Genomic DNA, 14,495 nt, shown 5'->3' on the forward strand with positions numbered 1-14,495 from the left:
CTTTGATGTCACTGAATCTCAGTTGTCCGTGTCCTGACCAGATGGTGGACCTGCACCGGGAGACAACCACAACACAGCCCTGAATGTCAGCAAAGACCACGACAAGTGAACATCATGACTGGACAGACATCAGCCCAGATACTCGGCAAAGACCAGGAGAAACATACGAGTCCTCTGCACAGACACCTATGGTCAGCAATGAATGTGTCATGCCAGGAGCTGCTAGGACCAGAATACAGTTTTATCATATTTACAGTCACTGTTAAACCAGACATCCACTATTGGCTAAACACCAGCCCTGCTGGACAGACTACCACTCCTCAGATCAAATGACAGCGTGATCTTCAGTAGGAGCTGGATGAAATACAATCTCACTAGTGATGCAGTCTGAAACCATAATCACACCATCTTTGTTCATTTATCCAGAGCTGAGCTGACTGCTCCCGGGGTGTGTTTTCTTTGTTTCAGTCACCTGCTGGAGTCTGGGTTCAAGGAATATTCAGGAATAAAATAGATTTGACTATACTAACACTATTGCATAATGACAAGACTTAAGATTAATTGAGTTGGATTGTGGTATCACTCTTTCCTCCAAAGCTGCTCTATTGCTGAATCAACTTTGTTTCAAAGTGCATTAATTTTGCAACTATTTCACTGACATTGAGTTTTATTAAATCAACATCAAGCTGACACAAAGTGAATAATGAAACGTTTGTGTGCTATAAAATTGAACTGATTCATTCATAAATATTAACTTAACAAAGTTATTGAACTAATTGTTATGTTTTGCATGATTTGCGGTTGCATTTTATATATTTTTCTTCATGTAGGCCTAATTACTAATTATACCTAGTTTTGGCCTAATTACCTTCTTTTTGTAGTATTAAGGAAAGTTTAGATTATTTTTCAAGTTTTTAAGGATTTTATGGTTTATTAATATTAATAAAGGAGGACATATGGTAAAAGTAAGCTTTAATAGAGCAGTCTAGTCTAAATAATGTTGGTCAGCTCTAGTTTAGATATTTCTATAGCTAGTTTTGGCCAGATAACCCATTTTAAATAAGATAAAGACCCATTTAATGAGTCCCAAGTCGGATGAACCGCTTTATTAGTAGATACAGGTCATGTCTGTTATAAATTATATTTTAAACAGATTGAATACTTCGGAAGTGAACTCCGGAAGGAAAATATGAATTACTGAATTTTTAATTATGAAAATGTGTTGAATTGAAATACTGACATCTTTAATAGTAAACAACAGTGTTAGATTTCAGCCACTAAAAATGCAAGCCTTTAAAATACAAATGCAAGTACTTTTTAAACGCAATGCATTATTTTTCCAGTTAGTGCAATTCAACATGTTTTTTTGGTTCAAAGATATTTGTCATTATTTTACTTCCATAAATGTCTTTGTTGAAGGACTTGGCTTTTCCTCTGGACTAAAAGACCCTGGACTCATATTGTTGTTATACTGTTATGATTTGTCAATGATGACAGTTGTAGTTATTGTTTTTTCAAAGCATTCAATAAAAATAAGAAGGTTCCTCTGGTGTCAGGACAGCAGCACCATGCAGGCTCAGACCGGAAGTTGTTGCGGTAGAGACCGCGGTTTGTTCCTGCAGCTGCACAGAAGACTAGCTTCATGCAAATACCGAGAGAAGTCACACTCGACTGCCGTCTGCGTTTCTCTTGAGATAGATGTGGCAGCTATGTATGTAACATCCTGGACGCAGTGCGATAAGATATAGCAGTTTGGCTTCACTGTGGTTAAACTCAAACTGACATTGTTTATCACATTGTACGGGAGGAAAGCGCGCATCTCTCCAGCTTTAACCTCGCGCGCGCACTCCTGTGGCAAGTGCGTTGGCCGTGTGTTGAATATATCTTCTGCATTTTATCTGAGACACACTCCCGAAGAGGGCGGAGACGGAGGATTTCTCCCGGTTTTCCTCATTAATATTAATTTAGTAACGTGACTGGACGCGTCGGGAGCGCGTTGTTACGCGTTGCATCCACACGCTAGTCACGTCGCGGTTCAATGGCGTCGACGCACGGCTGGCTCGGACACTCATGAGATTCTTTTAAGATCTGTTTGTTTCTGAAAGCTCCCACCAGATTGTAATCTACAGCGGACCAGCATGAGAACAGGCTAAAGCTAAAGGTAAGCGGGCAGGATGATGACGACAAATGATGAGTAATTACATCAAGTTCAGCTGTAAACAATATGTAATATGAACACTTTGTTATTTCGCCGAATAATAAGGGTTTAAAAATGATGTGGCTTATACAGTATAAGCTACTTTATCTGTATGTGTGCCGTGTTGTCGATCAAACAAGCTGATTGAAATGTAGCGTGTTAAGAGCGTTACATTTAACGTTACCCCTGAGCTTCATTTGTGTTTTATTTATTACAGCACTTATTTATTTATTACCCAAATTAATCTCGTTGTAGTTCTTATATGGTTATATATCAAATTAAAGGCTTAAGTAGTTATGGAGTACATCATTTTTTGTTTGTTTGTTTTTCAAAAAGGATTTGGGTGGTTTATGTGGACGAACTCCTTGCAGCATGCTGAAGATTACAGTAATTAGTGATGTAATAACAGTAATAAACATGGTAACACAATGTGTCAGGTCAGCCCAAATTCAGGAACTTCCCCGGCTCAATGATTTTTATTTTGTTAATATTTGAAAGTAAATGTATTGAGTAAGCCACTGTTTGAGGAGGGTCTGACCGGAGATCAAACATGACTTTAGAAAGAGTGCAGCATTGTTCTGTTATCACACAGAGATTGGTCTGTTAGTAACTTCAGATATCATTATACTCCAACAGAGACCATTCAAAAATGTCAAAGAGCACTTGTGTAATCTTGCCTCAAGTTGACATGCCTGGAACTCAAGAAGGTTATTAAAGTTGATGTGAACCAGAAGTTGCAGATGACTTCAGTATTGTGACATAGTTCCAACTGAAATGGAGTATTAAATAAAGTGCATTCAGTGCATGCCTAGATTCAAGTCTCTGCAGCGATGACAGCGGTGATAAAACACTCGTTCATGCCTACACAAGAGTTTGGGTGAACATGACTTCTCTCTGTCCTCCAGCAATGACACTACATTCAGATGCTGTCTGAAGTCACTTCTTTAAATGTTTTGCTTAAAAGGGCACCTACTATGCTAAATTTACTTTGACATTTTGTTTAAAAATATGTTTGTTGGCAGTGTTTTTACAGAATAATTATATTATTATAAAAAATCCGCCCGCCTCCTTTTTTTTAATCTCCATAAATCATAAGCAGTGTCCCAAAACAAGCCGTTTGCTGAATCTGTCAAGAGTGACATCACATTGTACAGGCCCCGCCCTTGACTGTTGACGGACACGGCTGTATTAGCATAGCCCCGCCCTGGTTCGATAAATTCATCTTCACGCTACAGCATTTAAAAGCAGCATTCATTGCAGGAACTGTCGTCTTATTAGAGCTACAGAAATTATTCATTCAAGAGCAGTGTGTGGTTTTCTGATTTTATTTTCTGATTTGGCTCATATTAACCCTGTAAACTGCAGTAGGCACTGTATATCACACTGTTGTGACTTACATAGATCTAATGTTCACGAGATTTCTTTCCCAGCTGTTTACCTTCACAGACTTTTTTTGTAACTTATTTATGTTTTTAATATAAACTTGACAGTTTAAGTGCAGTGGATCATGAAAGAAAACGTATTTCTGTGCGCTCAGAAAACACTACATCAGAAGTTTACACTCATACAGTTTAAAACACATGATTTCAGTACAATAGACATGATGATTAAAACCAAAAATAATTTTTTAAATCAGGGTATCTGAGGTATGAGTTATAAAGGCTCCGCCCTATTCTGGAAAAGGGGGAGGGGTGCAACAGCTCATTTGCATTTAAAGAGACAGGCATGAAAACAGTGTGTTTCTGCGTCCACTCAAAATTGGCATTTTAAAAATGATTTAAACAATGATCTGTAGATTAATTTGAGCTGAAACTTCACAGACACCCAAAACGTATTACATATGGTAATTGTAAAAGTAAAACATACTTGAAAATTTGCCAAATTTGTTATTTGTGAAAAGGATTGGGGATGCAATCTTAGCTGAACGTTCTCATGGTTGTTTCAGTACTGCATTGGGTTATTTCAGTCTGAGTTTTTCTGTTTCAAGGTTTCACCGGCCTCATGCGGAAGCGCACGGCTCTTGTTCCAGACAGCAGAAGTACAGTGAGGATTTTGTGGTCTGATAACATGAGCAGTTTCAGACAATGGCATTGTCAACCCAGGTAAACCATAACCATGAGAATACTAGAATGCTTCCTTACATGAAACCATTAAAGATGAATTCCCCCAAGAAAGTCTTGTTTCTGATGCTGTACAATTATTTTTTACTCCAGCAGAAGGCTGCTTATTGCTCTTCTGAGCTTGATGTTGATTTCACTGGCCCTTTCGAAGCTGCCTGTCTTTCGCACGGACCCAAAGCCTGTGGAGGTGCCGGTGGACCCCGTCTACCGAGAGGTGCGTGTGTCTGTCTTTCACGATGTTCTTACATCAGATTCAGGAAGCATCTACACCAGTGGTTCCCAACCTTTTTCAACTGCGCGGCCCATGTTAAATTTAAAACAAATACAGAAGAAACAGTTTTTTTTTTATCCTATTCATGAAGAAACGATTACTGTCATCTTTTCTTGCCCTCTTTGCAAAAAAAGCTGTGATTTTTCCACGACTGGCTTTCATAGTTAAGAAAGATAAAATCTTTTTTTGACCTGATAATTATTTTAGTATAATCATATCAATTAAAAACGTAACCTTAAAAGGTGTAATAGTGTATTTTTTTTACCATATAACAGTTTATAAAATTAGCAGCTAGCTATAGCAACATATCTAGATTCATCTAACTTCAGTCTTACTTTAAATTTAATTATTTTATAGGTAATTTACTACACATTGTCATAGGCCTATACATACTGTGGATTATTAAGGCTAAATTTTACTTAACACTCTTGCCAAATGGGGTAGGCACACTTACTTTCTCATTTCAGATGTGTATGTTCTTCTAAGAAGTAATCATAGGTTAAATTGGGCCGGAGCGCACCGGAGCACAGCTCCGCCTCCTCGGGTCCACAACACACCCTGCCGGAGCTCAGCTCCGTCTCCTTCAGCACCAAATATTGTTATTTCCACCCCAGGATGATTTGAAGTGGGTACTATTAATTTAAATGCAGAATGTAAATTCACAATAGTAAAAAAAAAAACGAAAAAAGGATAAATGATTGCAGATTTGCGCCACCAGAGTACCTGACAGTCTCCCTCCCCCTTCCAAGCAAAACAGAGTGCGCGCATACATCACGTGAGGGACTGGACTAGTGGGCATACGTGCGTTCTTTCACTGGAAATGTAGAAATAATCACATTTCAAGATATGGGGCAAAAAACTCATAGGTCTGTATACTTGATAAAAATTTCATATACTGTAGCTACCATCACAAGAAGAGTGATTTTTCAAATGTGATTTTTATTTTATACAATAGTTCAATAAAAAAGAAGTTAATATCAAGAGACTTATGTTTTAGACAATATATTCCCTGATTTTGTTACCAACACAGCCACTGTTTTGCGTCTCTGAGCAACATGATAGAGTTTCATTCCTGAATGAATCAACCGTTTTAATGATTCGGTTCAAAGGCAATGGCTCTCTTATTAACAGTGACTCGCTGCCACCTCCTGGCTGTTTTAATTTCACATTTAATTTAATTTTAAATAAATTAAAATTACATTTATGCATTTAGCGGACGCTTTTATCCAAAGCGACTTACAGTGCATTCAGGCTATCAATTTTTACCTATCATGTGTTCCCGGGGAATCGAACCCCCAACCTTGATATGGCAATGCTCTACCAATTGAGCTAAAAGAACACATTACATTTAAAGGGGGGGTGAAATGCTATTTCATGCATACTGAGTTTTTTACACTGTTAAAGAGTTGGACTCCCATGCTAAACATGGACATTGTTCCAAAATTACTCCTTCCGGTTTGTCACAAGTTTGGGAAAGTTTTTTTCGACTATGGCTCTGTGTGACGTTAGATGGAGCAGAATTTCCTTATATGGGTCCTGAGGCACTTCTGCCGGAAGAGCGCGCTCCCGTATAGCAGAGCACTGAGAGCACAACAGACTTCACTGATCAGAGCGAGAGCGTCGCCAAATGTCACAAAAGAAGTGTGTTTTTGGTTGCCAGGGCAAGACAACCCTGCACAGATTACCAAAAGAGAAACAGCATTAAGGGACCAGTGGATGGAGTTTATTTTTACAGAGCATCAACGGAGTTGTGCAAGTGTTTGTGTTTGTTCCCTGCATTTCGAAGATGCTTGTTTTACAAACAAGGCCCAGTTTGACGCTGGATTTGCGTATCGTTTATTTCTTAAGGATGATGCAATCCCAACGAAAAAGGGTCACGATCGTGTGTTGGAACCGCAGGCGGTGAGTAAAACTGCTTCAAATATCTCTGTGTTGTTAACTTAGCTATCGGCGCGTAAACACATCAAGTAAACAACATGCGATGTTGTCATCAAACTGCACTTTCCACATGTACAGCTAAAAAAAAAAAAAAAAAAAAAAAGACGACATAAAGTGGAACTTAGTCATTTTCCAAAACCGCTAAGCAAATATATACAGTTTCAGTACATACCACATAGAGACGTCGTTGCTGATGCTACTCTCGTTCAGTTTCAGCCTGTAGCAGAAATGAGTCGAACCAGACAAATCAAAGAGTCTATCAGAGCTGTGTGCATTGAAGCGAGAGCCGAACTCCTCAGGAAGTCATAAATCAGTTCTAGTGCCACAAGAACCAAGCAAGATAACCAACCAACCAACTTGTTCACACAACAGCTTTCAACATTAACACCAATAGAACAATTTTTAACAATTTTAATTCGAAGAAGAGATTGTCAAATTTATTGTTCGTGATTGAAATGCAACGCTGGACATCACATGTAAACCCAGGAGATCAAGTTAAATACTTGCATTGACTTCCCCCCACCCAGCAGAGCCAGACTGAAATTCCTAAGGGGGGGGGGGGGGGGGGGGGGGCTTTAAACCTCTGTCTTCACAGAAAAGTCCCTATGCCAGAGAATGGCAAAGAAACTGCTTTTTGTACATTATATATGGACCAGAATGAACTCAAAAAGACTTATGAATGAATCATTCCATTGCTTAACTCCATATTCATTTATGTGTAACCCACACATTTGACTATCATGTATAATCACTTATTGTGTATGTCTTTTGATAACTATAGGATACATAGTCATGTCTAGTATTGATATAATCGAATTTTCTTGCTTGATATTGTCCTGACAATCATTTATTTGTAAAATATATCATAATTGTGAAATATATCAGCATATATCAGAAAACTCCCTTGTGTTGAGCAGTCTGTCACCATGGTGTGCTCTGGGAGGTTGAGCTCTCGTTGTGCTTCCCTCAAGACCACTCTTTTCTTCCAGCTATTGGAGAAGTGGCTCACAATCTTCCTGCATATCCCAGTAGCTCTGTTAATTAGGGCTGCACGATGTGTGGTTTAAGCATTGATACTGCGATGTCCGAATCCACGATAGTCACATCGCAGTATGTGAGATGTAGGCTGTCATAGTTGATCCGTTATTCATTAACTGTAGGGGCCAGCTGCTCCCCGGCCCTTGACGAATGTGATTCACGGATTAAATGCACAGCTTAACCATCATAGAGTGAAAGTTTATCATCAGCATGTGTTTTTAGGTCCTGTCAGTTTAACAGGTTGCATATGAGAGAGAGAGAGAGAGAAAGCAACTGACCAGTCCAACACTGAACTCACAAGACGTCTGAATTGGTGTATAAAAAAAATCTGTAACACTTTACAATATTCTATTTATTAAACTATTTAACTACATTATATAACATTTACTATTACTAAACTGCACTTCTATAACATTGTTAATTTCTATATTTAGGCTATAGCCTTCATTGTTGAAATCAAAAGTTGTACAGTATTTGTTAACATAGTTATTGCACTGTGAAGTAACATTACCAAACAATGAACAGCTGTGTTTTTATAAACAAAGATTAATAAATATAGTAACAAAAGTATTGCTCGTGGTAAGTTCATGTTAGTTAATATGTTAACAATTCAAACCCTATCCTAAAGTTACAAACAAATACTCTAATTTAAATAATACTCTGATGTTTAAATCATTTAAAATGAGAATGTAAGTGTGCTCAGCCCATTTTTGTTTGTAAGAAAATATTAGATTAGATTTCATATCGCAATATATATCGCAGAAAAATAAAGTATCGCAATGTCATTTTTTCCCAATATCGTGAAGCCCTACTGTTAATGCATTGTGCATTATTTTTCAGAGCAATTTCTGTGAATAAGATGAAAAACATTTACTTAATACAGTGACATTGCAAAAATGTTTTATATTCACATTCTGATTACATGCCCAATTATTAAGTGTAGCATAAAACAGCAATACAAACAGACAACACACACACAGTGTTAATATTTTTATCAAATCATGTCACCACTTCATTATTCATTATATTGGAGTAGTACCTTCTAAAGTTTGGATATGTTTCTTAACCTGTTAATTGTGTCACTCACGTTATTGAAGATAGACATGAATGTGCATGATACAAACCTACATTTTTATATTTCATGACTGAAAACATTTTGTAACATGATTTCGATGTACCATTTACATGGTAATGCAATGTCTGATTTTAAAATGGGTTTTGAAGGATGAATTTTGAGATTTTATGTTTTCAAGTGATATATAACTTCTGATGATTTCTAAAAAGTGATAGAGAAAAAGGCAAAGAGGAAGTATTTTTTTTAAACAAAGGTCAAAGCTCCTTTTGTAATGTAGATTTCTGAGGGTGCACTCTTGTCATAAATTCATCTATTACTTTTCCTACATAATTTATAACAAAAAATATTGGTAAAATATATATTTGGGAGTCTTAGACCTTTCCAACGATATATAGTTTGTCAAGATTAGATTAGATTTGATTGTAATATAGTATAGTCAGCGTAGGCGTCCCGTATACGGGACGGGGTGACATTTAACAGGTTAACAAAGTTGTGTCTGGGTGTTGTACATTACCAAATAAAATATTGTTTACATATACCATTTCCCAAGCAAGTTATAGCCATTTATTACAATATTATTATCTGCGCTTTTAAGTGAAAAACAGACCTGTTTCGTTTACTAACAATAGAGATGTCCAATAATATTTTAATGCATAAGAAAATGGAAAGTGTTATTTTATAACAAAACCAAAACCTTTTTTCTTCTTCTGAGAAATATATTTTCAATCTGAGTATGAACAATTAACACAAAGTATGCAGCATATAGTAAAAACAAATGCACAAATTGTCTTCAACAATATAGTGCTAAACAGAGCAAATGATTCAAAAACTACACACAAAATGAGTGAGAAATATTCAGAGTGCAATAGACATAATTATTTATGACATCGCCGGTCAACCCAAGACATAAATCCCAGTGCTTTAGCAGATATTTACCGCGGTTTCATCCTGGGTTTTGATTTGTTTTGTCAAACCTCCTTTTTTTTGCGGCAAGGAAAATCTGAAAACTTTTCTCAGAAATTTTGTGTTCTCAAGTCCACACACTTATTTAATATAATCGCAACATTTTGGCGTCATATAATCGCACAGGCTAACATCGCGATTGCGATGCGATTAATCGTGCAGCACTATTCATTAGCATATGCAGCAAACATATCTAAGATAAATTGGTGGTTTATTCTTAAACCAATCAGTGAGCTCGAATGGCGGAAGCATAGTAACAGTTTAATATTTATTTTTTGCTATTTAATTATATATATGAAATGATGTTATGTTATGACTTAGACATTTTTACATATATTAACAATATTATTTATTTTAATAGTAATTGGTGGCCCACCTGCAATAGGCTGCTTCTCACAGGTTGAAAACCACTGATCTACACCATTCTTGTGATCTGCTCCAATTCAAATACACGATAGCATAGCTGCTGGTGCATAAAAGCAGATCTGTTTGACTGACAGTGCTTCTGGGAAACACAGAACTGATACCAATGATGAACTCTGTCTAGAACAGTTTGAGTGTTGACATGCAGATATCTGCTCTGAATATTTATCGTGCCTACTTGAGCTCATTTATTAATGGATATGGGTGATTATTTTAAAGTTTTTCTGACTTTAATCTAATATGTGGAAAATAGTTTGTAACCACGTCACATTGAGTGATGTTCACTCCAACATAACAAAATCTACCAAATCCAAATAAAAAACACTTTTTTTTCTCTTTTGATTTATTTTATCCTTGTTGCTCATGTGCTCAGGAGCTCAGTAAATAGTTGAAGAGTTTGGGCTTTGCAGATTGTGTCATTGTGGTTTATATTAATGTCTGGAAGAACACACAGTTCCTGTTTGAAGGGTGAGGGGTAATCTCTTGTAGCTCTGCTGAAGCATATGATAACAGCATCACGTGGTTCTTGTCTGGAGAAGTTTAAAATGTAAAAAGTTTTCCCTCCCCCTCATTAACACCAAGTTAGTATTGAAACGACACTAGTTGTGTCAATAATCTTAACATCAAGAGACCTATTTCCTCACTTATACAGTGTACATACAAACCCTGATTAAAAAAATTAAGTGTAATCTGTATTCTGCTAAAATAACTGCCTTGTAAAAAAAAAAAAAAAAAAAAAAAAAAGGAAAAACAAAAGTCAGGCTGTATCAGTTTGAAATGTTATACACATATGTAACAATTATACCAACACAAATGAAGGTACAATATATTCACCCTCATCTGACCCTTATAAACACTACAGATCAAAAGGAGTAGAGAACTTCAAGCTGTTGGCTTCTGACTCCAGGGCTTCCTCGTAGGACAGGTTGAAGACTTATGCCACGTTTCCACCGAAATTACCTGAAACAATTGTACCATGTTTTCCCCCAGACGTGTTGCTTTCTTTGCTCTTAGACCACGGTGGAAACAATGATATACAAGTGCTATAACAAGTCTCAGTTAGCTTAACAAAGTACATGTAGCAAAGGCTTTTAAATATAGTAAAAAAAAAAAAAATCGATAGAATAGAAAAAGAATAGAGCAAGCTAGAGTTAGTGTTACAGGTCATATATGTTACGTTTGTGTGTGTGTATGTGTGTGCATATAATATATGTGTATGTATAAATAATATATGTATATATGTTAGGGGTGTAACGATACACCAGTGGAACGGTCTGGTTCGGTTTGCTGTGGTGGCAGGGTTCATGTCATTTACCAGCAATGCTAAGGAACAAAAGATTCCCTTAACTTAATTATAACAAAAAACAAAAATAACTTGTCTTTTTTCTTTATTTACTTTGGCTTCACATTTTTAGTGCAGTCAGCATACCTGAGTAAACAAAAATGGAAATAAATACTTCCGATGTAGACGAGTCGGAATAAAACATTTATCTCTTTAGTGCAGTCAGCTTATCTGAGTAAACTAAAATTAAATATATTATAAGTCAAATATATATAAGTATCTTTCACCATTTGATATGGAGACATTTGATATGATAAACATTACAGGGGTCAGGAGTGCCTGGATCCACTGGAAATAAGTTTATATAGCTACCGTTGGATCATCAGGATGGAATGAGAGGTAGAGTTGAGTGTCATCAGCATAGCAGTGGTATGAAAAGCCAAGTTTCTAAATGACAGAACCTAATGATGTCGTGTAGACAGAGAAGAGAAGTGGTCCAAGAACTGAGCCCTGAGGCACCACAGTAGTTAGATGTTGTGACTTGATAGGAGGATCTGGTGGTTAACCATGTCAAAAGCAGTGGACAGATCAAGCAAGATAAGTACTGAAGATTTGGATTCTGTCTTGCCAGTCTTAGAGCTTCAACAACCGAGAGCAAGGCCGTCTCAGTTGAATGTCCACTTCTGAAGCCAGATTGGTTGCTGTCAATGAGGCTGTCTGTGAGAGAAATCCAGAGACTTTGTTGAACACAGCTTGTTCAAGTGTTTTTGCAATGAAAGGAAGAAGGGAAACTGGTCTGTAGTTCTCTAAAAGAGATGGGTTGAGGGTGGGTTTCTTAACAAGTGGAGATTTTCAAGCCTGTCTAAATGATGAGGGGAAAACACCAGTGTGGAGGGAAGTGTTAATGATGTGAGTGAGTGCAGGTACAACTGCAGGATAAATGACTTGAAGGAGATTAAATAGAATAGGATCAAGCAAGCAAGTAGTAGCATGATTAGAAAGGATGAGTTTTGAGACTTCTGCCTCAGAGAGTGAAGAGAAGGATGTAAATGAGTGTAGGTTTGCTGGTGATATGAGCTTGACTGATTGTGGTGTGGAAATTATGCACTGTTTTTAATTTTATTAAGTCGTCAGCTATTAGAGATGAAGCAGGAGGGAGAGGAGGAGGAGAAAGAAGTGAGGAAAATGTTTTAAAAGCATTCCAGAGTAAGATGAATTGTTAATTTTGTTATGGTAAGATGTCATTTTAGCAGTGGAGACATTAGCAGAGAAGGAAGAGAGGAGTGAATGATACACATTAAGGTCAGTAGTATTTTTGGATTTGTGCCACACCGTTTCAGCAGCTCCAATCTTAGAACAGTGTTCAGTTTCTTTTCTTTACACCATGACAACAACCATTCATTTAAAGCAACAAGTCCACTGAACCTTTCGTGTCCTCATCGATATGTGGGCAGTGGTCCTGACACGATGATCGTCGCCGCGGGTGTTGTGCTGAAAACCGTCTCGATCAGACTCCTGAAGTCCCTCTTCAGCGTCTCAGTCTCCGATTATTAGCAATGCAAGCGGGATTTGCGGCAACCACGTTGGCAAAGCTAATGGGCTATAAGCTAAATAGCGGACACAGGAAATCTAAATAAAAAAATGCGCTCTGATTGTTTTTGTTGTAGAATACGATAGAGGATATATTCACATATTATAGAAATGAAAATGATGGTGCATAAAATAGATTTTTGAGATAAAAAAAATAGTCAATAAAAAATGACCAGCTCATGCTGATGGAGCTCAATACACATGGCAGCAACAAACATTCACAATGACTTTGCACCAGTATTGTTAGTTTTATTTTATGGATATGCACAAGTCTGTCAACAGCCTCTGTGGGACTGATCTTGGTCTTCCTCCCTGGAGCAGGAGATGCACATGCAGCTGGACAGATGACACTTTCCAAATCTGAATGAGTAGATGTTTAGGGGGTGGTGGGCGATTTAGGAAAACAAACATTAAGTGCTCACATCAACGAGTAACCAGAGCAAATATGAAATTTTGACATCCTCACAAACCATTTTCAGATCCTTGTCCACCTGCTGCTTTGAAAAGATACCACATTTCTGCCATTCAAGTAAGAGAATGGGCTTCATTGAAGACCTTTTTCTTGAATGCAGTCTCCCACCTCTCAAGAAGCTTGTTGGATGTTTCAGCATTGGACAGCAGAGCAAAGTCCTGATTTATCTAATGACAAAGCATATTACAAGATTTCTAATGTTGCTTGTCATCCTTTACCACCAAAATGGATATTGTTGTTGTTTTAGGACCAAGACATCATGAATGTGCAAATTAGTCGAACATAGTAATTATGGCACAAAAAAGGAGCACAAAACTTCATGTCCAACTAGACTGTTACAAGTACATCAATATAAAAGATTATTACATGGCCCTTTGTTGAAAATGGGTCTCTCAGGCTAGGTCAGAGAAATAATGGTGGGTGGGGATCCTCCTTCAATGTAAAAAAAATAAATAAAAATGTGTAACTTAATATTGTTCTCTACACCAGTTGAAACGGCTGTCTGTATTTCTTGCATCTGTACACTTAAGTCTAACCCATGAATTTATGTCATGTGACTGACTAAATTAACAAGCTGACATCTGGTGCTTTACAATAGGGTTTCATTAGTTAACATGGACTAAGAATGCACAGTACTTCTACAGCATTTAATAATCTTAATGTTCATCTCAGCATTTCCTTATACATTATAAAAATCAAAAGTTGTAACATGAATGCACTATGTATTAAAATTAAAAAACAAATATACTTTTATTTACTAATACTAAAGTTAGTCCATGTTAGTTTGCATATTAATTAATGTACAAGTGTTGAGTGTGTGTTCAGGGTGGAGCGGAGCATAACCTGATGTGTGGCTGTTATCTTGAGCTCCTCCATCCTGTGAAGTACTTTTAACATCTGATAATTGGGTACTGAGGACTCACAACAGGTTATTTTGGACGTCTGAATACTCAATTCAGCTCATCCGCTTATGATGAGAGAGCTAATCAGATAAGAGAGAAGTGCAGATGTGCAGAGCAACTGTTCTGGAGGAAATGCAGTTAGGTCAATGTTATTTATGTAGAACTTTCATTATTTGTGTCATTTCAAAGGAGCTTTAAAAGAAGTTCATGCTGTTAATGTTTCT

General features: G+C 37.1%; 1 protein-coding gene across 2 annotated transcripts in view; it reads left to right on the top strand.

Annotated features, from left to right (window-relative positions):
* Positions 1-1,602: 1,602 nt before the first annotated feature.
* Positions 1,603-14,495, top strand: part of LOC113113436 (lactosylceramide alpha-2,3-sialyltransferase) — a 28,990-nt gene continuing 16,097 nt past the window's right edge. The window contains exons 1-3 of one of the 2 annotated variants that reach the window (XM_026279616.1): positions 1,603-2,161; positions 4,185-4,299; positions 4,414-4,531. In XM_026279616.1, coding sequence (XP_026135401.1) covers positions 4,199-4,299; positions 4,414-4,531 — 219 coding nt within the window. In that variant the 5' untranslated portion in view covers positions 1,603-2,161; positions 4,185-4,198. Of the gene's footprint in view, positions 2,162-4,184; positions 4,300-4,410; positions 4,532-14,495 lie in introns of both variants that reach the window. The other variant, XM_026279615.1, reaches the window with a different exon arrangement.

The sequence above is a fragment of the Carassius auratus genome, chromosome 14 (genome assembly GCF_003368295.1).
Source record: "Carassius auratus strain Wakin chromosome 14, ASM336829v1, whole genome shotgun sequence".
NCBI classification, from domain to species: domain Eukaryota; kingdom Metazoa; phylum Chordata; class Actinopteri; order Cypriniformes; family Cyprinidae; genus Carassius; species Carassius auratus.